The sequence below is a fragment of the Mytilus edulis genome, chromosome 1 (assembly GCF_963676685.1).
Source record: "Mytilus edulis chromosome 1, xbMytEdul2.2, whole genome shotgun sequence".
NCBI classification, from domain to species: Eukaryota; Metazoa; Mollusca; class Bivalvia; order Mytilida; family Mytilidae; genus Mytilus; species Mytilus edulis.
This window is the reverse complement of record NC_092344.1, coordinates 54,184,553-54,212,278: the sequence shown is the minus strand read 5'-3', so window position 1 is coordinate 54,212,278 and position 27,726 is coordinate 54,184,553. Positions and strand designations below refer to the sequence as shown.

At 32.3% G+C, this 27,726-nt stretch overlaps 1 protein-coding gene across 1 annotated transcript in view; it reads right to left on the bottom strand.

Moving 5' to 3' along the window:
* The window catches only part of LOC139522455 (mitochondrial S-adenosylmethionine carrier protein-like), a 78,970-nt gene that overhangs the window by 32,689 nt on the left and 18,555 nt on the right, over window positions 1–27,726 (bottom strand). The window contains 3 exon segments of the mRNA XM_071315990.1: window positions 2,570–2,679; window positions 11,481–11,637; window positions 22,860–22,959. Coding sequence (XP_071172091.1) covers window positions 2,570–2,679; window positions 11,481–11,637; window positions 22,860–22,892 — 300 coding nt within the window. The 5' untranslated portion in view covers window positions 22,893–22,959.

Here is a 27,726-nt window from a genome sequence, read left to right as displayed (position 1 = left end):
TGTTAAATCTATAATACTAAAATAACAAGGTCCAATTTGTCAGCCGTCATGGGGTAAAAACCACTAATCAAAGAATTCAATTTTATATATACGTCTAATATAGGACAATGGTGTAGATTAAAAATTACACAACTCGAGACCCTTTTGTTTTCCACATAATTAATATTGCCAATAATTAACAAGTTCCGGGTCAATCTGATACCCATACCAATAGTATATTCACCTGTTACCTATTACCTTATCTGTACGTTCTGCACCTGACAGGCGCACCACCAAACGTCTATTTAGGATGTTGCTATATACACGGGTCATAATCACAGGGTATTTTAATCAGTAAGACTTTCTAAGATAACAATACGAATACTAAAAATCTGGACTTAAATAAGGTGTATAATTACAGTTTTCAATTCATTTATTAGTGGGCATGACGTAAAACAGCTAACCAAAGAATTCAACTTTATTTATAGCTGATATAGGACAATGCTGTTGATTAAAAATACTCAATTCAAGGACCTTTTGTTTTCCAAATAATTAATATTACCAATACTTGATAACTTCCAGGTCGACGGGTTTAAACAGAAAGCTTTCAAAGCAGAGAAACTGTGTATCTTATAATCGGCATGACTTTATAGATGACAATACCAATACTAAAATAAGGCTTACGCATAGTTATATACTTTAATTCAGTCACAGACTAGTGTTCTAGTATACCTTATTGTCACAGAATGTAGCAATAGTTCTGTTGTCGACGGCCATAGAAAAAATCGTGATGATAAAACATGCAATTCCTGAAATTGACCGTCTCCAAAAATATTAAATTCTAATATAGACTAGAGTTATCATCCTTTTCGCACCAGATGACTATTGAAAAAGCTACATATTGCATAAAGTATTAGACACAGAAAAAAATCAAAATCTTAACTTTGACCATTGAAACATGAAAATGAGGTCAAGGTCAAATGACACCTGCCAGATAGACATGTACACCTTACAGTCCTTCCATACACCAAATATACTAGACCTATTGCTTATAGTATCTGAGATATGGACTTGACCACCAAAACTTAACCTTGTTCACTGATCCATGAAATGAGGTCGAGGTCAGGTGAAAAAAGTCTGACAGAAATGAGGACCTTGCACGGTACGCACATATCAAATATAGTTATCCTATTACCGGTACTTAAAATAAGAGAGAATTTAACGTTGCAAAAAATCTTAACTTTTTATTCAAGTAGTCGATGAACCATGAAAATGAGGTCAAGGACATTGGACATGTGCCTGATGAAAACTTCGTAACATGAGGCATCTATAAACAAAGTATGAAGCATCAAGGTCTTCTGCCTTCTAAAATATAAAGCTTTTAAGAAGTTGGCGTTATCGCATGAATTTTAATTAAATGCTTGATCCACTCAGAATTCTAGGTCGCAAACAAGCTTTCCCTGAACTAAAGTATTTGGACCCTTTAGACCTTAGGGTGGGCGAAATCAACAGTTTTTTTCTATGACTTCACCTTTCGATGGACCATGCATAAGTGACCCTTAGTGGTGGACTGATTTATAAAGATACTTGTATAAAACTAGATATCACTGGAATCAGAATGTTCTCTAGTTTATAATGAAATAAAAATAATGTGTACTTTTAATATATTAAAAAAATTCCATCCAATGAACATGGGGAAAAAAGGTCTAATTTGAACATAAAAAACTTGAAACCAGGTCATGTGCACACCCATGAAGACATGATCCATGCACATTTTACATAATCAAAACTGTATGAAATTTGTAGGTTTTTACCTGGCCTTTCAAAAAAAATCTTGTTTCAGGGTACAGTCTCCTGCTCCGAAAAGAGCTACATTAGCTGCAAATAAGTTTTCAATTTTCACTGCCAAAAAAACAGGATGTTTACAGTGTTGTCTCGCCTCAAAACATGTATATTTAATATCATTTTTAAAATTAATCATTCAACCTGTTTTAATTGAAAGCTAATTAATTTACTCATTTTTACAATCAAATACAAAAAACATGATACTTTTTCACCAATTGAGTAAATAAACAGGGGTTTTATCCAAGGTTATTTTTAGTCGGGGAATAACCCCTAGTTTTTTTATACGAAACTGTTTATAGCACCCTTAATATAGACCAATTAAATGAATTTGAAAACAGGACCAAAATTTAAGAATCTAAATACACGGTTAGATTTGGTATATCAAAGAACCTATATACTTATACTGAAGTTATTATCCGGAAATCATCAGTCTTAAAATGGACGATGACAAGGAAGACATGATACCAATATACGACCAAATTTAAAAAAAAAATTTACGGTCGTATAAAAAGAATGTCATAATGCCTCCCTAGTCTTGTATGTGTGATATTATCATATCAGCTACTGTCATATCGTGATCCGAGAAATCATGAATCCAACTACCAGTGCATACATATGTTGTAAAAATCCTATTCACATGGAATTAAAGAAGATCACTTCTTAAAAAAAAATACAATGACTAACGAATTTATGAATCAGAATATTTTACTGACATATCGAGAACATTTTTTTTTCTTTTACCTACCATTTCACCAAATGAAGCACCAGCCATATGTACTATTGGTAATGATTTACTTAATCCAACACTAGAAGCAAAATTTTTCGTGGTCTCATAAGTACAGAAAAATACTGCAGCTGAAAAAAAAATATATGAAATATTTTATTTTAAATTTTAACTAAAATAGGGAACATCAACTAATCACAAATACTCACAACACAACATAAGAATAACTACTGGAAAAAATATTGTTGAAACTCATTTGCACTAGATTGATTGATTGATTGTCGCATTAGCACAAAAAGTCATTTGCACTAGAAAGTTTCTAATATAAAAAAAGAAGATGTGGTATGATTGCCAATGAGACAACTGTCCACAAGAGACCAAAATGACACAGACATTAACAACTATGGGTCACCGCCTGTTCTCTTGTTATTTGTTTAATGAATTAATTACTACACCAATGTAACATCAACTTTATTGATAAATATTATTTTTTGTTTAGGACTGTAACTCTTATGAATGGTAAGGATAGAACTGACAAAAATCAAACCAATAAATGAAAGGTATTTTGTTCAAATGATTTTCTAATTTTAAACCAGAAACCCTATTATACCTATAGTTAACGTATCAATGTAAATGTAACCCTATAGTTAACGCATCAATGTAAATTTAACGGAATTTGATGAGACTGTCATCAAAGTGAGAGGGTTAGCGCTATAAAACCAGGTTTAATCCACCATTTTCTACATTTGAAAATGCCTGTTCCAAGTCAGGAATATGACAGTTCTAGTCCATTTGTTTTTGATGTGTTTTGTTTTTTGATTTTGCCATGTGATTATGGACTTTCCTAATTGATTTTCCTCTAAGTTCAGTATTTTTGTGATTTTACTTTTTATATTGATTTTCAAACCTTGAAAGACCATAAATCTGGAACTTGTAACATTTAAATCCTATTTATGTTGCAGTTGTCTTTTTATCATTTATTAGCTACATATCTTATTTAAATCTATTTCAAGAACATTTTTTTATTTCTCAATCAGAAACCACATAATTTAAAATTTAGGCAAACAATCAAAAACCATTACCATGGATTAGTACATGTAACATTGAAGAAAATAATGGTTCAAAACACTCCAATAGTGGTTCTCAGCTATATAAATTAATTGTTGAAGTAACATGTCTTCTGACTGACTGAAAGTTTTTTTCACCATCAGCTCATAGACATAATTTTGTCATGTCACCATGACGTCAACAATTTGTCATAATTTACTCCTAAAAAATGAAATTAAGATTTAAATTGGAATGACTGTAATATGTTTCTGTCTATCCAAATTAACTTAAAAAATGTGGTGCACTTTTAAATAAACTGCTATGCAGGTTATTTATTGTACATCACATCTTTTATGTTTTTCTTCATCAGCTAATTTGGATGCAACACGTTTTCTGATTGGCTGAATGCTTTACTGCCTATCGGCTCATAAGCTTTTCATGATTTAATCCTAAAAAATGAAATTTAAAATAAAACAAACATTCTGAGAGTATTGTACGGCAATACATAGTTTCCTACAGGTCAAACATTAATTGTACTGAGAAAAAAAATGCTAGGTCAAAAATTAATTGTACTGAGAAAAAAAATGCTAACTTGATGGTGTACACTATATAATAAATATCAAGTCAATATCTTCAAGTAAGTCAACCCATACAGAAAAAATGATAGGATGGCCAACTGCATTGCTCAATTGGCCGCCAGTTGAACTAACTTGAGGGCCTGTTGAGGGCTTAAGCTGGTCATCAGTGGAGCAAATTGTTGAGAGCCAGTTGAGGGCTACCAGGATTTTTGCAATGCAAATTAGGTAGCCCTCAACTACCAATGCTCAACTTTATGCAAATTAGTTGAGCAATGTTGAGAAAATATCATAGTTGAGGGCTAGGTGTCCAACAGTTGAGCAATTAGAGTTGATGACTACCTGGCCAACAGCTGAGGACCAGGTCATTAAAAGTTTAGGGCTAGGTGGCCAATAGTTAAGGGCCAGGTCATTAAAAGTTTACAGCTAGGTCTTTAAAAGTTGAGCATAATCTGGTAATTACAAACTGATGACTACACATTGTAGAAAAAATAAATTTAAATTGTGTATTTTTATAGCCAAAATACTGCTGAAAGATCTCAACTCACAACAGACTACATGAATGCTTTATTATATCCTTGCTTTTTAAAAATTATCTAGTAAATAAAAATAGATCTCTAGTTTTATACCAAATTCATTATATTAGAATATTCTTATTTCATTAGTAATACTTTCTAAAACAAATTGTCTTAATAATAAAATAAATATGTCTCCTGTCTTACACATTTTGATAATATATAAATTAATGAATGAATATATTGTCCCAATTTTGTCTTCACTCTAAAAAGTTAAAAAGACACTTCAAATATCACTTTTTTGAACTGAAAGAGCATTATACACTTATTCAAAATGGTGGAAATTCTAATCCAATGTACTTACCAAAAGATGTTTCCAGAAATATGTGTTAAAACATCAATATTCCTAAATCCAAGAGTCATTTCATCAGAAGAACTGCACTTGCACTATTCAATGTCAATACAGTTGTTTGTAACTTTTTTTTTTATCTACATCCATTGTAAAATTCATATTTATGATAACTAGAAGAAATCTTTGCTTGCCATGTGCATTCTCAAGCCCAGTTCAAATTTTAAATGTTTGATGTTGTTTAGGGTATTGTGACAGTGTGATCCCTTTGAAATTTGCCCCTAATAATGTTAATTACCTAAATCTTGAATATTTGATATATCTTATAATAAAAGAAATATTTTTTTTTTATCTTTATGTTAAAGTTTTTGATATTTAAGTTAAAATACAAAAAAATGTACAAAACATGTGTTTCCCTTAATTTTGCCTCAAACATTGTGTACATTTATAATAAGACTTCCTGTTTATTTGCACTATACACATTTATATCACCAGGTCATATTTCTAATTGCTCAACTTTTGCTCAACTATAAAAAAATAAATTAAAGTCTGAATGCTCAACTATATGAAAACCAAAGATCAATTGCTCAACTTTTCCTCAACTTAATGGCCAGCTTCAGTTGAGGGCTAGTTGAGCGACATCTATCAAACATACAGTGCTTGGCCAGGTTGAGTTGAGCTAAGATGCTCAACACATAGCCCTTAACTATTTTGCTTAAAACAGCTAGCCCTCAACTGTCTGCTACATGGCCATCAACTGGCCCTCAACTTTTTTTCTGTAGGGGAAAGGACCATAACTCTGCACGAAATCAACAGACTTAAACAAAAGTCGACTTTAGTCTGTAACTTGTCATGATCAAACTAATACACCAATTAGCAAATCAATGTCTTTAAGCAAGGTTTAAGCTATGATTTTGAGGACTTTAGTCAGTTTCGCACGCTATTAAAATCAACCTTCTTATGTGTGTAGCAGCAAAGGACCAAGGATGTATATTACTAGCTTCATCTTTGACTTTGTCAGATTTTAAAGGACTTAGGCATGATCGGCAGTCAATATTGTATGATTTGACTGTATTGGCCCTTTTGAAAGATTCTGACATGGGATCAGGAAACTTAGTTCACAATGTCTCTTCAGATTATTCCAGGGGATATTCCTTACCAACAAAAGTTGGATTCATTTTTTTTAACTATGTTTCTTTACAGTCAAAATTAGCTACGTTATCGACAAACTTATTTCAGAAGTGACATAATTTAATTTTCTTCATCGACAAAATATTTCATGTCCAACGTGTAAGTTTTCATTGTTTAAGTCAAAGTTTTTTTTAACACAGTAAAACATTTTTTATAATCAACCTCTGTCATTGGCATTTTCATTTTAACGGTAAAGCATCAAATACGGGATCTCCGAAATTTCCATCATTTGTTACGAGGAAATCATTATGCAATCGAACACATGTCTTTGTTCATGACACATATTATGAAATACAAAGGAGTTGAAATAATCAAATACTTTCGAACTGACGGAAACAAAAAATACATAATCTAGAATATGTGTTCTGTCATAAACAACTGAACAATGGCTTCGTCGTGCGAATCGACGAGATCATGTTACATGTAACTGATCTTAGCTGTAGAAACAGTTGGTGCGACCTCGATAAAATCTTTATCAGTTTAATATAAGCGATAAATATTCATGACTACAATGATAATGAATTTATTGGATTCACATCCCTTGTTTCTATTGTAAACATGAACTCGTCGGTTAGTGCAATGAAGACACTTTTAAAGATTGAGATTGTTGGTTTATTCTTTACACCTTCGAGGTATTAAAATTATTTCAGTGTTTATTTAAAGTTAAATTTATTTTCAAATCTCTTCTCTTTAAAATTGTCGAAACTTCCGTTTAAGATTTCTGTGGTAAACTATCTATTCTATAGTTAGGACCGTTTTATAATAAATACTCTTTTGTACAAGAATACTTTCTTTATAGAAGTATAGATCTGCTGGTTATAGATTTTTTTTTTATAACTTTATAAATTTTTGGTCATAAACACAAATCTTTTAAACAGTTCGACGAGTGCGTCAATGTTACAGTAGTCTGTTTACTGTAAGTTACTAAGCTTGGCCCGATTCATCTGTCACTTATGGAAACTAATTCACCACTTTCTGAGACATTCATTTTTATTTCACCATCAGACATGGACAGATGGAGCTACATTTGTAACTAAAGGAAAACTCTCAAATTAAAGAAATTTGACATGATATACTGAAACTTTCTTATAATCAATTAAACGACTGCTTTTCTTAGATATGTGATTTTTCATGGTCAAACTTTTTCATTGCTAACGGACATTTTGAGATTTTTTATTGTAATAAAATGGTGTTTTCAACATTCAACATTCAAAATTTAGAACTTCATGAACATGTACAGGAAGCTGAATTATTGCACATCTATGTACAGTAACTACTTAAAATTGTACTTCTGCGTCCTTAAAATGTTCTGACCGTCCTAAGATTTAATGTACGGAAATGTTTCGGTATATTAAATTCAAATCCGAATTGAATGTTTATGACACAAAAAGAGAAACCAGAATCTCTTGATGACCAAACGTATGTACACGTTGGGGCGATTTAGAGCTTTTCAGAAGGAGTGAGATTCCACCCTTGTTGAAAGCCTTGTGGAGACCTCGAGATTTTTAAATTCCCTCCTTTTTGGAGTGTGGTCTCTCTGTAAATTACCCCCATATCTTTTCATTTTCCAATTTACCGAAGGTTCCATGTGAAAATTTCCATTGGATCATATATGTTATACTAAATGTACAAAACAGGCTCAAGAAAAGGCGAAATTTCTTTTTCAAACCTGAACTAGAAATCTATTTTTTTCTAATAGAGCACCTTACATTATCGTCAATGAGTTCAGGCATGTGAAAAATGATATAATCATACACAAGAAAGAAACCCTGAACAAGGCTTTCAGCAATAATTTTTACCTATTTAATATTAAGTAAATATTAACATGTACATGTATTTGATAAAGTACAGATATAACAAAGAAACTGCCCGGTATCCGACGTAAGAGTACACCTTTTTACTGCACGCGTAGTCGGGTGCGTTCACTACGAGGACACTTGTACCCAACTACGCGTAAAGTATGAGTACAGAATCGTCCCATACAGGACATTTTCTATGTTATCCTAGTATATTATCCGACAGTTAAGAATAAAATCTGGTCAAATTTTGAAGTTGAACATGTGGGAATTTTTTATTTTTGCCACGGACCATTTAATTTTCATGGAGGAAGGGGCCTGGTAGTTTTTAGAAAACAATATTCTGACCCTGATTTTGACTTAAAAAATCTGCTGCCTCAACATTTTGTCATATGAAAAAAAAATTGTCAACAAAATTTTCCTGTATAAACTGTAATAGAAAACAGAGAAAATGTGTCTATGAGACACAGATGCCCCCGCCAAACAGGAAGTAGACGAATGACAGACCTGAAAAGGGGAGACACAGTACAATTCATCTTGATGAAGCTTCAGACCAAATATCAAACCAATCCGACATACACAAGCCGATATATATTTGACAAAAATTTTATAGACCGGACGTACAGACAAGGGTAAATCTTAATGCCCCGTCGCCTAAAGGCGGGGCATAAAAATCTGACCAGTGAAGCGGTTATTAAAATATTCTGAGATATATAACTATATACTCCCCCCCCCCCAATTTTCCCCTCCTGAAAATCAAATGTTTCGTGCCTTAGCAGATGTGTGTTAGCACTAAGTTGTTCAATTAACGCGGTTAAGCAGAAATGTATGTGTATTTCGACAAAAATTGGTAAATTAACACCAGAGATTCCTTCGTTTGATCGAAGAGTTTTCTTGCTTCAAGCTGAATAATTCACACCGTTCTACATGAAAATAAAAGGATTTAAAAACCAAAGTTCCGGCGGGCTTTTTCACGTCCTAAATGTCGAGACCTGACAATCCGGGACATTGAAATCCCACTTTACCAACAAAAAGATAATCCCAGCTTTATTTCTTGATAAAGGGTCTCTGGTAATAATGATACGAAGTCGGAATTAACTCAGGTTTTAAGAAAAACATACGTGTACATTCTGGATTTCAAAAGTGAGAATTTTTGACAACATACTTGGCCTTGGATAGTTAGTGCCTTTTTTCAGAAAAGAATGTTTTAAAAGTCAAAGAAAAATGTTTTCTCTGATAAAAACGTTTTAAGAACCAGCTTTGTGTAACCTATAGATAAATTCGACTGGATATAAGGAAGTTAATATGTTTACTCTGATTTGAAATTATCTTTTAGAACTTTTTTTAGTACTTGAGAACCTATACGTTGTTTATGGGTAATAGGTGAAATGTTGCATGATCCCTCAAAATGACAGGAGGCGCAGTTTTCCGATTTTCATTTGTACACTGCTAAAAACTGTCAGGTCCTGGCCATGGTATATTTTGGAGAAATTTATTTTTACTGATTTTTACTAAAATAAATATTCTCTGTGTGTGCCCTTGCAAGAAATAGTTTTGCTCGTTATTTTGTCTTATTAAAAGAAATTCTCAACAAAATTTCCCCGTTTAAACTGTACTAGAAAAAAGTTTGGCATGTGAAACGGACAAAGACATATTCTAACAGAAGAACAAATACATTGTACCTGGTAAGTCCTCCCTTTTGTGTATACATATGAGAAAACATTTTAAAGTTATTGATTGAATTCAAATCCATCACACATACAGTACACATTGTAAAAATAAAGGACTTCATTCCTATCAAACACCTTTTTAATTGTTGACCAGTATATTTCTTTTAGTTTGGGTAAAATTGTAAGGAAATAATACTATCAAGACGTCCTTCCATAACTCTATTTTTTCTGTTCTGACTTTGAAGAAATGACTACTTTTCGCCCAATCGAAATGGTGCATGGACATATTTTGTTTCATATTATTAGAATTATTTTCAATATTATCGGTATTAAACTTGATTATTGACACATGAAAGTTTGTCAGCATTGTCAATCTTTTTAACGTTAAAGAACCAATAGTTCGGTCACTACTCAATTAAGTTTGTCGATAACGTAGCTAATTTTGACGGTAAAGAAACATCAATTCGATCACTTCTCTGTTACGGGCTGTATATAATTTTTTTATTTAAATTACTTTAGTAAGAGATATATATTTGTCTCTCTCGTTTAATTGATTCTAAATTCCGTATAAAGACTTTAAGCATGACAAAACAAGAATGTGTCCCAAGTACACGGATGCCATCTTTTTCTGTGTTCAGTGGACCTTGAAATTGGGGTAAAAACTCTAATTTGGCATTAAAATGAGGAAGATCATACCATAGGGAACATGTGTACTAAGTTTCAAGTTGTTTGGACATCAACTTCATCAAAAACTACCTTGACCAAAAACTTAAATCTGAAGCGGGACGAATAGATGGACGAACGAACGAACGGATGAACAAACCCACAGACCAGAAAACATAATACCCCTCTACTATAGTAGGAGGGCATAAAAAGGTTTGGAAACTGAATATTTGATCAGTAACTTGTCATAATAAAACACTGTACCAATTATTAAATCAATATGTTATGAATTGGTGACAGAATAAAGTACAGAAAACTGAATACATCAGTGAATTTTCTAAGTCCAAGGACCATAACTCTGCACAAAATTAATCAGACCGTAACAAAATTCATTCCTTAAATAGACAAAAAAAAATATAAGAGTCATATATGCAATCCTCAATTTAAAATATTAATCACCTTGAAAAAAAATAATTTTAAAATTTTAATTATATTTTGTTGTTTCCATTGAAACGGCATTCATTTTGGAAATTCCAAAGTCAAAAAGTAACTCAGCCATGTGCCAGTTAACATTATTATAACGTTAAATCGAGATTGGAGCATTTGGAAGTTTTGGACATTATGACTGTTTCCATGGTTACACTGACCATTTTGAAAAATCCAAAACAAGCCAGCTGAGTGATATTGGCATATGACATGGAACTTACCATTAATGTTTTACTGGGTTTCAGCTTTTATTTTATTTGTTCAAATATTGTAGTCAATATAATGGAATTTTAGGCCACTGTTATACAAGTGGTAGGTTTAGTTTATAAAAGTTTAATCCAGCTTTTTCTGCATCAGGATATGCCTAGATCCAGTCAGCAATATGATAGTTATTATTGATTCGCTGGATGTTTTGGAGCTTTTGATTTTACCATTTTATAAGGAAAAGCCCAATTGAGTTTACCTTGGAGTCTTGAATTTTTGTTATTTTACAAATTTGTTTTGGTAGCATGATGAAGTTTTTTATTTTAACAATAATATGCTTTTGTATTGACACCATTCCCTACAGGAAAAAGGTGACAACATGAACATATGACAAGCATGAAATTTTAGTAAATCAATTATAAGAGATAAAATATACCTGTAGGAGCAGCACCAATAGTAACAGACAGCAAACCAGAGTATATTCCACGGAATCCTCCAGATTTCCAAAAACCAGCATGACTCTGTAAACGTGTCTTGACTGTATCTAGTGGAAAGAGTGACACATCCACTGAGCTCCCAGCAGCAGCACCTGCCTTGAATTGATCAACAAATAAGTCTCAAATACTTAAAAACTTTCAATGTATCAGAAAAACATTTTTTTTAAAAATTGAAAACATAAATACTTGTATCATTAAATGGAAATAAATCATTTAAACAGTTTTACTTAAAATTGAGTCAATTTTTCCTTCTTGCACTCTTTTCAAATAATTAAAAGCAAAGATTATACATATATTATATGAAATAAAATAAATTTATTATCTAAAATTACATTCATAGCTCAGAGAAACAGATTTCATAGGCAAAGTTTCATATAACAATTACATATAAACCAAATGCATTGCCACATCTAAACAGATAGAACCCTGAACAGTTGGGGCAAGTATGGACAAAACATTCAAGCATGATACAGCTCTGAATTTGGATTGTGGTCAAATTTTTGACATTACATGTTTTTTTTTACACAAAACAAATGTCAAGATTTTACAAATCAATTAAAGATTTCTTCTTCAAACTTTTTAAATCTAAAATTAAATAGTTGACACAGCATAGGTTTCTGACACAGAATGAATGTGGTCTAATGAACTTAAAATATTTGTTTTGCCTTTGAGCAATTCACTATGCTGTTGAATATTAATCCTCTCAAAAAAATGTTTGAGGAAATTTTCTTTTTATTTATGAAATCTGAAATGAGAAAAATTTAAACCCCCCCCTTTTTTTTCACATCCCCGTTTCCCCTTTTCCAAAACTGATATCAATTCAAATTTCTAATGGAGTTTGCAACAATAACTACTCTTTTAAATACATCATAAAATATTAAAATGTAAAATAAAGTGCTTGTTATCACTGAATGGTAAAGATTGGTTGGTAGTAAAAGTGAATATACATTGTTTATTGTATAAAACAATAAAAAAAACTTCATCAGCAACATTTTATATTGGCAAATTTCCAATGAAGTTATTTACATAAAGTTATTGGCAAATAAAAATAGAAAATGACATCATAGTCATGTCTGGCAAATGTCAAACATACATTATCTATAAACATTTTAGATAAGATAAGGAAAAAAAGGCTTCATCAGCAACATTTTATATTGGCAAATTTCCAATGAAGTTATTTACATAAAGTTATTGGCAAATTAAAATAGAAAATGACATCATAGTCATGTCTGGCAAATTTCCAACATATATTATCAACTTCTATTCTATACAAAGAAAGATAACTCCAATTGAAAATTAATTGCTATTGCACAATATTGAGCAATTAGATATTTCTTGCTATTGTGCAATACTGTGCAATTGAAAATTTCTTGCTATTGCACAATACTTGATATGGAATCCTGATTTGGACCAACTTGAAAACTGGGCCCATAATCAAAAATCATAGTACATATTTAGATAAAGCATATCAAATAAGCCCAAGAATTTAATTTTTGTTAAAATCAAACTTAGTTTAATTTTGGACCCTTTGGACCTTAATGTAGACCATTTGAAAACTGGACCAAAAATTAAGAATCTACATACACAGTTAGATTTGGCATATCAAAGAACCCATTTATTCAATTTTTGATGAACAAAGTTTAATTTTGGACCCCCATTTGGACCAACTTGAAAACTAGGCCAATAATTAAAAATCTAAGTACATTTCTAAATTCAGCATATCAAACAACCCCCAGGATTCATTTTTTGTTAAAATCAAACTAAGTTTAATTTTGGACCCTTTGGACCTTAATGTAGACCAATTTGAAAACGGGACCAAAAATTAAGAATCTGCATACACAGTTAGATTCTGCATACCAAAGAACCCCAATTATTCAATTTTTGATGAAATCAAACAAAGTTTAATTTGGACCCTTTGGGCCCTTTATTCCTAAACTGTTGGGACCAAAACTCCCAAAATCAATACCAACCTTCCTTTTATGGTCATAAACCTTGTGTTTAAATTTCATAGATTTCTATTTACTTAAACTAAAGTTATTGTGCGAAAAACCAAGAATAATGCTTATTTGGGCCCTTTTTTTGCCCCTAATTCCTAAACTGTTGGAACCAAAACTCCCAAAATCAATCCCAACCTTTCTTTTGTGGTCATAAACCTTGTGTCAAAATTTCATAGATTTCTATTAACTTAAACTAAAGTTATAGTGCGAAAACCAAGAAAATACTTATTTGGGCCTTTTTGGCGCCTTATTCCTAAAATGTTGGGACCAAAACTCCCAAAATCAATCCCAACCTTCCTTTTGTGGTCATAAACCTTATGTTAAAATTTCATAGATTTCTATTCACTTTTACTAAAGTTAGAGTGCGAAAACTAAAAGTATTCGGACGACGACGACGACGACGACGACGCCAACGTGATAGCAATATATGACGAAAAATTTTTCAAATTTTGCGGTCGTATAAAAATTATAATAACATGCTTTACCCACTTATGTCAAATCATTTGATAGTAACAATAATATGCATACACTATATTACTTTAAATCTTCAATATTTACAGATTTGATTGAGCGCAAAATTTTTTTTTTGGAAACAAGATAATTTGGCAGGATTCAAATCTCTAACGGTAAAATGTACTGAACTTAACAAGTTGTAACTTCATAAATTATTGCAATGCTTTTATTATTGAGAAAAATGTGACAGGCTAACATTTTTTGTAAATCGCAATAATTTAAACTTTCATTTTGATATTCTAATGTGAATTTAACATGTATTGCAAAAATTAAATTCACAATAAAAAATGCAGGCATTCATTTCTAAATTTACAGTAATGAAATATTGCTTTGTAATTTTTTCATGCAGTTTTACACAAAGATGCTGAAGTTAAATGGTTTAGCTGTAAAACAACTTGAACAACAATCATGTAAAATTGAAACCAGATGCTCCGCAGGGCGCAGCTTTATACGACCGCAAAGGTTGAACCCTGAATGGTTGGGGAAAGTATGGACACAACATTCAAGCTGGATTCAGCTCTAAATTTGGATTGTGATTAAATAGTTGACACAGCATAGGTTGGTGACACAGAATGAATGTGGTCTAATGAACTTAAAAAAAAATCGCTATGCTGTTGAATATTAATCCTCTCAAAAAAATGTTTGAAGAAATTTTCTTTTTATTTATGAAATATGAAATGAGAAAAATTGACCCCCCCCCCACCCCCCCCCCCAACCCCAATTTTGTTTTCACATCCCCCTTTTCCTTATTCCAAAACTGATCTCAATTCAAATTTCTAATGGAGTTTGCAACAATAACTGCTCATTTAAATACATCATAAAATATTAAAATGTAAAAAAAGTGCTTTTTATCACTGAATGGTAAAGATTGTTTTAATTTATCAGTTGGTAGTAAAAGTGAAAATACATTGTATATTGTATAAAACAATGATTTAAGTTGATTCAACTACTATTCTGGACAAAGAAAGATAACTCAAATTTTCAAAGAATATTGAAAATATCTTGCTATTGCACAAATATCTATTCTGGACAAAGAAAGATAACTCCAAATAACTGAAAATTGATTGCTATTTCACAATATTGTGCAATAAGATATTTCTTGCTATTGCGCAATACTGTCAATTGAAGATTTCTTGCTATTGAACCATACTGTGCAATTGAAAATTTCTTGCTATTGCACAATACTGTACAATTGAAGATTTCTTGCTATTGCTGAATACTGTGCAATTGAAAATTTCTTGCTATTGCACAATACTTAATATAATAATTTTGAATCCTGTTTGGACCAACTTGAAAACTGGGCCCATAATCAAAAATCTAAGTACATGTTTAGATTCAGCATATCAAAGAAGCCCAAGAATTTAATTTTTGTTAAAATCAAACTTAGTTTAATTTTGGACCCTTTGGACCTTAATGAAGACCAATTTGAAAACGGGACCAAAAATTAAGAATCTACTAACACAGTTAGATTTGGCATATCAAAGAACCCCAATTATTCAATTTTTGATGAAATCAAAATAAGTTTAATTTTGGACCCTTTGGACTTTAATGTAGACCAATTTGAAAACGGGACCAAAAATTAAGAATCTACATACACAGTTAGATTCAGCATATCAAAGAACCCCAATTATTTAATTTTTGATGAAATCAAACAAAGTTTAATTTTGGACCCTTTGGGCCCTTTATTCCTAAACTGTTAGGACCAAAACTCCAAAAATCTATACCAACCTTCCTTTTGTGGTCATACACCTTGTGTTGAAATTTTATAGATATCTATTCACTTATACTAAAGTTATTGTGCGAAAACCAAGAATAATGCTTATTTGGGCCCTTTTTTGGCCCCTAATTCCTAAACTGTTGGAACCAAAACTCCCAAAATCAATCCCAACCTTTCTTTTGTGGTCATAAACCTTGTGTCAACATTTCATAGGTTTCTATTAACTTAAACTAAAGTTATAGTGCGAAAACCAAGAAAATGCTTATTTAGGCCCCTTTTGGCCCCTAATTCCTAAAATGTTGGGACCAAAACTCACAAAATCAATCCCAACCTTCCTTTTGTGGTCATAAACCTTGTGTTGAAATTTCATAGATTTCTTTTCACTTTTACTAAAGTTAGAGTGCGAAAACTAAAAGTATTCGGACGACGACGACGACGACGACGACAACGTGATAGCAATATACGACGAAATTTTTTTTTTAAATTTGCGGTCGTATAAAAATATTGTACGGCACGTATACTTTAATTTAAAAGCATCAGTTTGGTTTATTTAATGCAAATATTACAGATTTGTACATAGCAACCAGAAATAAGAAAACCAGACTCTGCGCGAATATTGAAGTTTTTTTCATCTTTTTGTGACGTCATGATATTTTATTCAATCTCTCATATATTTGGAACCAAAAGTTGCACATGCAAAGTGTGGATTTTTTCTACTTTGACCTGTACTTCTGATCAGTGTGACATAAATTTTAATTCATTATAATATATATTTGGTACTTTTTAAAGTCATAAAGGTACAAGTGCCATTCCTAAGAAAAACATGTTTTTCTCAACTCAGCTATAACTTAGTTCACATAATACTAGGGACAAATATATTTCAAGTAACTTTATTCATGCTTATTTCATAGTTTTTATTCTATTTATTCAAAAGAAACCCTAGTTTATGATTTGTTTTCTTTGTAAAACTGATGAAAATGGGATACTGGAAATGTTTGGTGTTTGATGGTTAAACTGTTTGCCACTGGCCAATATGCCAGTACTACGCGACATGAAAAAAGAGCTGTATTTTCACTATTCGTGGTCACAATCCTTAAAGTCAGACATCATTTTAATCGGTACAGTACAGATTCAGAAAAGCTAAGAAATTTTAATATATCGCATATAAAGTTTTGCCTTAAGGGTGCTATAAACAGTTTCGTATAAAAAAAACTAGGGGTTATTCCCCCACTAAAAATAACCATGGAGAGAAACCCCTGTTTATTCACTCAATTGGTGAAAAAGTATCATGTTTTTTGTATTTGATTGTAAAAATTAGTTAATTATAGCTTTCAATTAAAACAGGTTGAATGATTGAAATAGTTTTAAAAATTATATTAACTTTACATGTTTTGAGGGGAGAAAACACTGTAAACATCCTGTTTTTTTTGGCAGTGAAAATTGAAAACTTATTTGCAGCCACTGTAGCTCTTTTCGGAGCAGGAAACCCTACCCTGAAACAAGATTTTTTTGAAAGGCCAGGTAAAAACCTACAAATTTCATACAGTTTTGATTATGTAAAATGTTCATGAATCATAGCTTCATGGGTGTGCAAATGACCTGGTTTCAAGTTTTTTATGTTCAAATTAGACCTTTTTTTCCCCATGTTCATTGGATGGAATATTTTTAATATATTAAAAGTACACATTATTTTTATTTCATTATAAACTAAAGAACATTCTGATTCCAGTGATATCTAGTTTTATACAATTATCTTTATTAATCAGTCCACCACTAAGGGTCACTTATGCATGGTCCCTCAAAATGTGACGTCATAGAAAAAAACTGTTGATTGCACCCTAAGTCCCCCATTGGCGGCCATCTTGGATGATGGATCGGCTACAAAGTAACAAAACTTGGTCAGTACCTCATGCTATGTTTGGTTTCATTCCATTCAGTGGTTCTCTAAAAGAAGTCATTTGTATGCATTTCTCATAGGGTCCTATGTTAAACTAAGTCCCCGGCTGGCGGCCATCTTGGATGGTGGATCGGCTACAAAGTAACAAAACTTGGTCAGCACCTCATAAGGAACATTCATGCTATGTTTGGTTTCATTCCATTCAGTTGTTCTCTGAAAGAAGTCATTTGTATGCATTTCCCATAGGGTCCTATGTTAAACTAAGTCCCCTGCATCTTGGATGGTGGATCGGCTACAAAGTAACAAAACTTGGTCAGCACCTCATAAGGAACATTCATGCTATGTTTGGTTTCATTCCATTCAGTTGTTCTCTGAAAGAAGTCATTTGTATGCATTTCCCATAGGGTCCTATGTTAAACTAAGTCCCCCGCTGGCGGCCATCTTGGATGATGGATCTGCTACAAAGTAACAACACTTGGTCAGCACCTCATAAGGAACATTCATGCTATGTTTGGTTTCATTCCATTCAGTGGTTCTCTAAAAGAAGTCATTTGTATGCATTTCTCTTAGGGTCCTATGTTAAACTAAGTCCCCTGCTGGCGGCCATCTTGGATGATGGATCGGCTACAAAGTAATAACACTTGGTCAGCACCTCATAAGGAACATTCATGCTATGTTTGGTTTCATTCCATTCAGTTGTTCTCTGAAAGAAGTCATTTGTATGCATTTCCCATAGGGTCCTATGTTAAACTAAGTCCCCCGCTGGCGGCCATCTTGAATGATGGATCTGCTACAAAGTAACAACACTTGGTCAGCACCTCATAAGGAACATTCATGCTATGTTTGGTTTCATTCCACTCAGTGGTTCTCTAAAAGAAGTCATTTGTATGCATTTCTCATAGGGTCCTATGTTAAACTATTAAAGTCCCCTGCTGGCGGCCATCTTGGATGATGGATCGGCTACAAAGTAATAATACTTGGTCAGCACCTCATAAGGAACATTCATGCTATGTTTGGTATCATTCCATTCGGTGGTTCTCTAAAAGAAGTCATTTGTATGCATTTCTCAAAGGGTCCTATGTTAAACTTGAGTCCCCCGCTGGCGGCCATCTTGGATGATGGATCAGCTACAAAGTAATAATACTTGGTCAGCACCTCATAAGGAACATTCATGCTATGTTTGGTTTCATTCTATTCGGTGGTTCTCTAAAAGAAGTCATTTGTATGCATTTCTCAAAGGGTCCTATGTTAAACTTGAGTCCCCTGCTGGCGGCCATCTTGGATGATGGATCAGCTACAAAGTAATAATACTTGGTCAGCACCTCATAAGGAACATTCATGCTATGTTTGGTTTCATTCCATTCAGTGGTTCTCTAAAAGAAGTCATTTGTATGCATTTCCAATAGGGTCCTATGTTAAACTAAGTCGCCAGCTGGCGGCCATATTGGATGATGCATCAGCTACAAAGTAACAACACATGGTCCGCACCTCATAAGGAACATTCATGCTATGTTTTGTTTCATTCCATTCAGTGGTACTCTAAGAGAAGTCATTTGTATGCATTTCCCATAGGGTTCTATGTTAAACTAAGTCCCTACGCTGGCGGCCATCTTGGATGATGGATTGGCTACAAATAACATTACTTGGTCAGCAGCTCATAAGGAACATTCATGCCATGTTTGGTTTCATTCCATTCAGTGGATCTCTAGAAGAAGTTCAAAATGTAAAAAGTTAACGACGACGATGATGGACGACGGATGCCAAGTGATGAGAAAAGCTCACTTTGCCCTTCTGGCCAGGTGAGCTTAAAAATGGGATAATTGCAAAGCAAAAGCAAAATGGGAAGCAGAAGGAGAAAAATGTACAAACTACTTTTGTAATTTAGAAAAGACATTATAATGAAAAAATTAGTCCTAAAGTTATCAACGAAAATGGAAATGAAATCTTTGATCAATTCAAAATATTGGAAGAACAGAGAAAATTCTATCAAAATTTGTACTCATCAAAACATGCTTTTTGTAAAACGGAACATGAAACTATGTTTTTTAATAAAAATAACTCTTTTATCAATTGTATCAGAAGAACAAATGTTAGAAGCTGAGGGAAAATTATCAATTCAACAATCGGCCTAGCCACAATCAGATGTGCATTTTGTGTTTCACATGAAGTCAAAAATGAGTATCACCTCAGGGAAAAACTCTTTTGATATTTTGGTTCAAAAATGGTTTAAATTATGAAAAATTGCCATCGTTAGGCTAACACTGGAAGCATTTATATAATTACATGCAGTTTTCGGAAGAAATATTTAATATTTTTATTAAATAAATGGTGTTTAAAAACTGTATAATTTTCTTTAATGGTTGCCTTCAAGACATGGTCACCAGTGTCAGATTTTTGGTCAATGACAAAGACAACAAAATATGTATAGAATTATTGAATATCAAACATTTTAATTGAAAAACTAGAGGCTCTCAAGAGCCTGTGTCGCTCACCTTGGTCTATGTGCAATATTATACAATGGACACAGATAAATTCATGACAAAATTGTGTTTTGGTGATCATGATGTGTTTGTAGATCTTACTTTACTGGACATTCTTCTTGCTACAATTATCTTTATCTATAATGAACTTGGCCCAGTAATTACAGTGGAAAATATTTTCTAAAAATTTACAAAAAATTATGAAAATTGTTAAATAATGACTATAAAGGGCAATAACTCCTTAAGGGGTAAACTAAAAAATTTGGTAATGTTGACTTATTTGTAGATCTTAATTTGCTGAACATTATTGCTGTTTTACAGTTTATCTTGATCTATTATAATATTCAAGATAATAACCAAAAACTGCAAAATTTCCTTAAAATTACTAATTCTGGGGCAGCAACCCAACAACAGGTTGTCTGTTTTGTCTGAAAATTTCAGGGCAGATAGATCTTGACCTGATAAACAATTTATTCCCCGTCAGATTTGCTCTAAATGCTTTGGTTTCAGAGATATAAGCCAAAATCTACATTTCGCCCTATGTACTATTTTTAGCCATGGCGGCCATCTTGGTTGGTTGGCAGGGTCACGCCACACATTTTTAAAACTAGATACCCAAATGATGATTGTGGCCAAGTTTGGTTATATGGTCCAATATCTAAAATCTAAATACATGGTGAGATTCAGCATATCATAGAACCCCAAGATAATGTTCAATTTTAGACCCTTTAGACCTCAATGTGGACCAATTTGATAACCAGGCCCAAATATTAAAAATCTAAATACATGGTTAGATTCAGAATATTGAAGAACCCCATATATTCAATTTTTGTTGAAATCAAACAAAGTTTAATTTTTGACCCTTTGGACCTTAATGTAGACCAATTTGAAAATGGGACAATACTGTGCAATTGAATATTTCTTGCTATTGCGCAATACTCTGCAATTGAAGATTTCTTGCTATTGCACAATACTGTGCAATTGAAGATTTCTTGCTATTGCCCAATACTGTGCAATTGAAAATTTCTTGCTATTGCACAATACTTAATATAATAATTTTGGACCCCGATATGGACCAACTTGAAAACTGGGCCCATAATCAAAAATCTAAGTACATGTTTAGATTCAGCATATATATCAAAGAACCCCAAGAATTCAATTTTTGTTAAAATCAAGCTAAGTTTAATTTTGGACCCTTCGGACCTTAATGTAGACCAATTTGAAAACAGGACCAAAAATTAAGAATCTGAATACACAGTTAGATTTGGCATATCAAAGAACCCCAATTATTCATTTTTTCATGAAATCAAACAAAGTTTTGGCCCCCAATTCGTTGGGACCAAGACTCCCAAAATCAATCCAGACTGTCCTTTTGTGGTCATAAATCTTGTGTTAAAATTTCGTAGATTTCTATTAACTTATACTACATTGTATCTTAAAGTTATTGTGCAAAAACCTGTTTTTGGCCCCTACTTCCTAAACTGTTGGGACTTAAACACCCAAAATCAATCCCAACCTTCCTTTCATGGTCATAAATAAAGGCAACAGTAGTATACCGCTGTTCAAACTCATAAATCTATGGACAAAAAACAAAATCGGGGTAACAAAATAAAACTGAGGGAAATGCATTAAATATAAGAGGAGAACAACGACACAACACTACAATGTAACACACACAGAAACGGACCAAGCATCAGACAAAATCCCACGAGAAAAACAAATATAACATCAACCTTGTGTTTAAATTTCATAGATTTCAATTTACTTTTATTAAAGTTAAAGTGCGAAAACCAAATGTCTTCGGACGACGCCAACTTGATACCAATATACGACCAAAAAAGTTTCAATTTTTGCAGTCGTATATAAAAGCTGTGCCAAATACGGCTTTTCACTTGATTTTTATAATTTGTTCTTATGGTTTACTGTCACACCACTGTTTCATGTTAGCATGGTTAGGAGGGTTGGCATCTTCAAACAAGTTAAACCCAGCCACATTTTATATGTGTCTGTCCAAAGTCAGGAGCCAGTAATTGTAATTGAGTGGTTCACATGTTTTGCTATTTCTCATATTAGTTTGTTGTTTATTGTTTTGCATAGTTTGATCTTATTTTGTGCCTTTACACCACTGTGTCAGGTCAGGGGAGGGTTTGGCACTAACAAACAAGTTTAACCTTCTAAATCAGAAGCCTGTAGTTCAGTGTTATTTGGTTGTTGCTGTGTATTTTTTTTTTTTTCATTTTTTTATACATGTATAAATAATGCAGTTACATTCTTGTTTGAATTGTTAATTTTGTAATTTTGGGGCTTTTCTTAGCTAACTATGTGGTATGGGCTTTTTTTGAAAACCTTTAGTTGTTAATTTCTGTGTTACTTGTTTTTTTGTGGAGAGTTGTCTCAATGGCAATCATACCACATCTTCTTATTTTATAAGAAATATTGACACAATATTTGTGGAAATTTAAAAAGGAAACATCTGCAGGTGTGAGTGAGGTTGAGGCTAGCAACATAATTAAAGAAAAAAGCTTCAAGAAAGCCCCTGCCCCAAATGACAATAACTTAACATTACTCAAAGGGGTAAAATATCAATTACAAAATAGTAAAGAATTAAAGATTGCCTCTGAAATGAAAATGATCAACAACAAATAATGCAATTTATATCAACAACATATAATACAATGATCAACAATAAAAAATAAAAGTTTGAAATAACTAACCAGTAATGCAACTCTAAAATCAGTGTCCGTCATAATAAATAGTCAGTATTAAATCTCATGAGTAAATTCCAATATCTATTGTATTCTTGTCTGATAATACCTAAAAAGACAATAAAACATTTATTTGATCAATTCTTCAATTTCCTTATTCCTATATCATGTACATAATGTATTTCATTGTCATGTATATTATCTATAAATAACGTATATATATTGCCAATCTGTCTCCAAATTTGCAGATCTGAGCAAAGATCTAGAACGATTGTGAACTGTGAGTGTACAATTCAAGAATGAAGATGGTGGTATACCATGAATCTACCTTAACCATGTTAACATGATTAAATTTTCCAGATTTATTGACCAAAATTATGTTAACTTTGGCCACAGAGAGGTCAAATAATCCAATTCACAATTCTAAAATATGGATTTGAATGAGCAAAATGTACAATTTGTGGTATAAGCATGGTAAGTGAAAAGATTATATCCTTTCTAAATCTTAAAGATAAACTTGAACTATTCAAAGATGCATTTTCTTTGCATATCCCTAATGCGCCTCAAAATGAAGAACTCAACAGTTGTGAGTAAACAAAAAAAATCTCTGTGAAGTGATATTGGGCATGTTTCTATTTTTAACAAGTGACTGAGCCTAACCATTTGTGTTGATTTGAAAAGTCATGAAAGTAGAGGAACATAGAATAAAAGTGTAAAAACTATGGAGCTATTTTATGTGTTCCAAGTATTAAATTTTCAAAGCACTTGTGTTAAAAAAGGGATTTTTTACCACAAAGAGCCACATTATAAGAAACTACTTTAAATTAACTTCACATGCCCTTTAATATTTAGAAAATTTAAACTGAATTGGATTTTGCTGTGCGCAAAAATCAGTTTTATAATTCACTCACCTTGGTCTATGTGCATATTAAACAAAGTACCCAGATGGATTCATGACAAAATTGTGTTTTGGTGATGGTGATGTGTTTGTAGATCTTACTTTACTGAACATTCTTGCTGCTTACATTTATCTTTATCTATAATGAACTTGGCCTAGTAGTTACAGAGGAAAATATTTTGTAAATATTTACAAAATTTATGGAAATTGTTGAAAATTAACTATAATCTATTAAACCAATTGTATATGTACATATATATACAGGCAGTGTATGTGTGTCCTCATATGCAGGGATGAGTAGTCAAATTGGCATTTGTAGGCTATGCGTCCCTGCATCCAAAATGCCATCAGATCCGACATGAAAAGTGAACTATACACGGAAATTATCGCAATTAGTGAATAAATTGATTACTACTGTTTTTATAAACAATAGTAAGTGAACAGTTTCTTTCAGTTAATAAATATTCTTAGAATGGAAGATTGATATATATGTTGGGAAGACAATTAAAACTATGGAACAATTTGTTCAAAAGTTGTACCAGTTAAATACATACATTTGTACAATTGTATAAAAGAAACTCTTATAATCAATTGTGGATTTAGTGAAAAAAATACCTTGGAACAGAAAAACTTGGGAAGAAGAATTAATGCTTACAAGGGGCACTAGCTTTCAAATTCATGTTCACTAAATAATTTGACTCAAATTCACAAACTTTTCCTTAAAAAACTGGTCACGCATGATTCATGCGTTATCCTCAGGTAAATTGAAGTTCACATGAACACACATTTCAATAAGGTCAAATTATTCACTTGCAAGTGAATGATTATTCTTCAATGTTTCTCAGCTTATTTTGTCAAAATTAAACCATACTTGGCTGCTAAAAGTAAATTATTATGTCACTATTTCACTTTTATAAATGATTGAAGAATATTTTATAGATTTTTCATACATCTCGTAGCAAGTGCCCCTTTAATAGACTCAATTTGTTCTGTAGGCAGAAAATTCCATACATACGACATGAAAAAAGGTCTAATACAAGGTATCTTTTTTTTTAAAGGTGTAGTTTTAAAATCGGATTTGCCACAATGTTTGCTGTGTTTCATTCCTTAGTCAAGTCATCTTTATGTAACTTCTGTTGAATACTTTTTTTTCTAGTGAAAATTAAATCATTCATGATATAAAGGATATGCCTACATACATGACTTATTACTTGCTTCTTTAATCTATGTATATGTTGTGTACATTTTATTATTTTGTACAGGTTATTACTTGTACAAACACTTACTTGTATGATATGGAAAGCCAATGGGATCAAAATTCTTAATTCGTAACTTGTCAATTCGTAACTTGTAACTGTGTAATTTCTAAATTGTTAATTCGTAAATTGTTAATGTGTAACTTGTTACTGTGAAATTCATAATTCTTTTTAAGAGCATTTTATTAACTGAATTCACAAAATCCCAAAAGTACTGATATAAATTCCCATGTATAATTCATGTTTCATCTGTTCATTCCAGATCTTATGACATTTTTATGTAAAACTGAATGCAGGGACGCATATTTGGCTATGATGCATCCCTGCATGCAAGAATGCGCAGACACTGCCATATATATAAGGCATCAATCATTGATTTTCGGTGGGGGGGGGGGGGGGGGGGGGGCTATGGATTTTTTTACGGACAAACTTTTTTTTTCGCCTTCGGTGTAAAACAATCTATTTTTTTCGCGACAAGTCTAAAACAATTTTTTCTTTCAATTTTAGCATTACATATAGTGGCAGCTGAGGGTGAAACAAACAATTTTTATTTCTCAGGGTCAAAAACAAATTATTTTTTTCTCCAAAAACTAGAAACAAACTTTTTTTTCCAAAAAAATCCATAGCCCCCCCCCCCTCCCCCCAGAAAATCAAATGGTTGCTGCCTAACTGATCTTCATTTCATGTACATGTATTTAGTTTTATAGCTAATAGTAATCCAAATAACTATGACGTCTTGGAAGGCTATTTTGATTTTTGCTTTGACACCTTCTGTCGATGTAAGGCGTCTGAAAAGAAAAAAATTTCATAGCCTTATAAATTGTCATTCATACATGTATATAATTAGTCAAATTAATAAATTATGACGTCTTGGAAGGCTATTTTAATTTTTGCTTTGATTCCTTCTGTCAACAGAAATCAAAGTGCTGGATCACCTGAAGAAAGGTTCTATTCGTTAACATGGTTAATAAGTTTGCAACTGTAGCTGTGTATTATTCCAAAAAGGTTATAGACGTGTATTATTTCAAAAATGTACTTCATCACAGCTTTGATGTTTTAAACTAAACCATTGTCTCGTCAGTAATTATCAAAAATCACTTTTTTCATGTTTGTCATAAAAAGTTTTGATATTTTCTATTGCAACCTAAAACTGTAGATCTAAAATAATGAAATATACAGAAAGCTCTGTTAATTTCTTTTTAAGTACTCCAAGGGCCTGTGAATTACTATTTTTCTATTGGTTTTAGATCCTTCAAATTTGTTTTTAGTAAATTAACATGTAAGTTTTTTTGTTTGAATTGTTCCACATGTTTCATATCGGAGCCTTTTATAGCTTTCTACATGTATATGGTACAAATATTTCTCCTTATTGATGACCATATGGTGGCCTATAGTTATTAATACATTTTCCTCCTTTGAACTCTTTTGATAGCATTGGTTCTTTGCAAAAAATACTGCATCCTTTTTTATAAATAAGACAGTTACAGTAACTTAAATCAATACAACTGTAATGAAAGTGAATTTATATTAAAGGCTTTTATCAAAAATAGGGAACGTGTCCATGAGACACAAATGATGCCCCCGCTAGCATTAACGTTATAAAGGGTCACAACTCAAGAACTGTAAATGTGACGCTACCAAAATTTGTACTTGATCTGAGTTATGTGGTAATAAGCATTGTGTATACATTCTAATTACACCGTATTGCGCTATAGATTTGTAAGATCTTGACATTTGTTTTGTGTCAGAAACCTATATATTATGTCAAAATTTTGATCGCAATCCAAATTCAGAGCTGTATCAAGCTTGAATGTTGTGTCCATACTTGCCCCAACTGTTCAGGTTTTCGACCTCTGCGGTCGTATAAAGCTGTGCCCTGAGGAGCATCTGGTTCCATTTGTAATGAGGCTCAACCCTAGAGCAGTAAAAATGACTCCACCAAAATTCAAACTTGACCTTTGTTTTATTGTTAAAAGTATTGTGTATAAGTTTCATAACATTTGGTGGAGCGAACTAAAGTTAGATAACTGAAACGAAAATATTCAGCAATTTTTACATATGTAAAGGGGCATATCTCTAAAATGGTATAACTATCGCCACCAAAATTCGAACTTGATCAGTGTTTGTGGTAATGAGCATTGTGTATAAGATTCTTAGCATTTGGTTAAGACAAACTAAAGTTAGAGAACAGAAACTAACATTTCCAGAAAACTTTCCTATTTGTAAAGTAGCATCAAACGCTAGAATGGTAAAAGTGACGTAACTAAAATTCAAACTTGACTTGTGAATTGTGGTTATAAGCATTGCGTACAAGTTTCATTCAATTTGGTCAGGCAAACTAAAGTTAGAGAACAGAAACGAATTTTTGGATGTACAGAGGTACATGTACGTACAAGTAAGGGAAGAACATACATACTTACAGCAGAACAAGGCGATGGGAGCATAACAACAGGAATAAAAAGTTTATATACACTAGATTCATAGCTGTGCTTATAACCTGTAACACATTTTAATTGCTGTTGTGAAATTAAGCATTGACTTATGAGTAAATAACATTTGAGAATTTTTGTTTTAAGCCATTCTGTATAATTATCGAGTATTTTATATTCTATCACCTCTGTATTTTGTTATAACTTGTCAATTATCCGACGGCTTGGTCAAAATGTGAACTTTTCCTCGCATTTTAATCAGTCAGTCCCGATTCTTTCGATACACTCGGGCT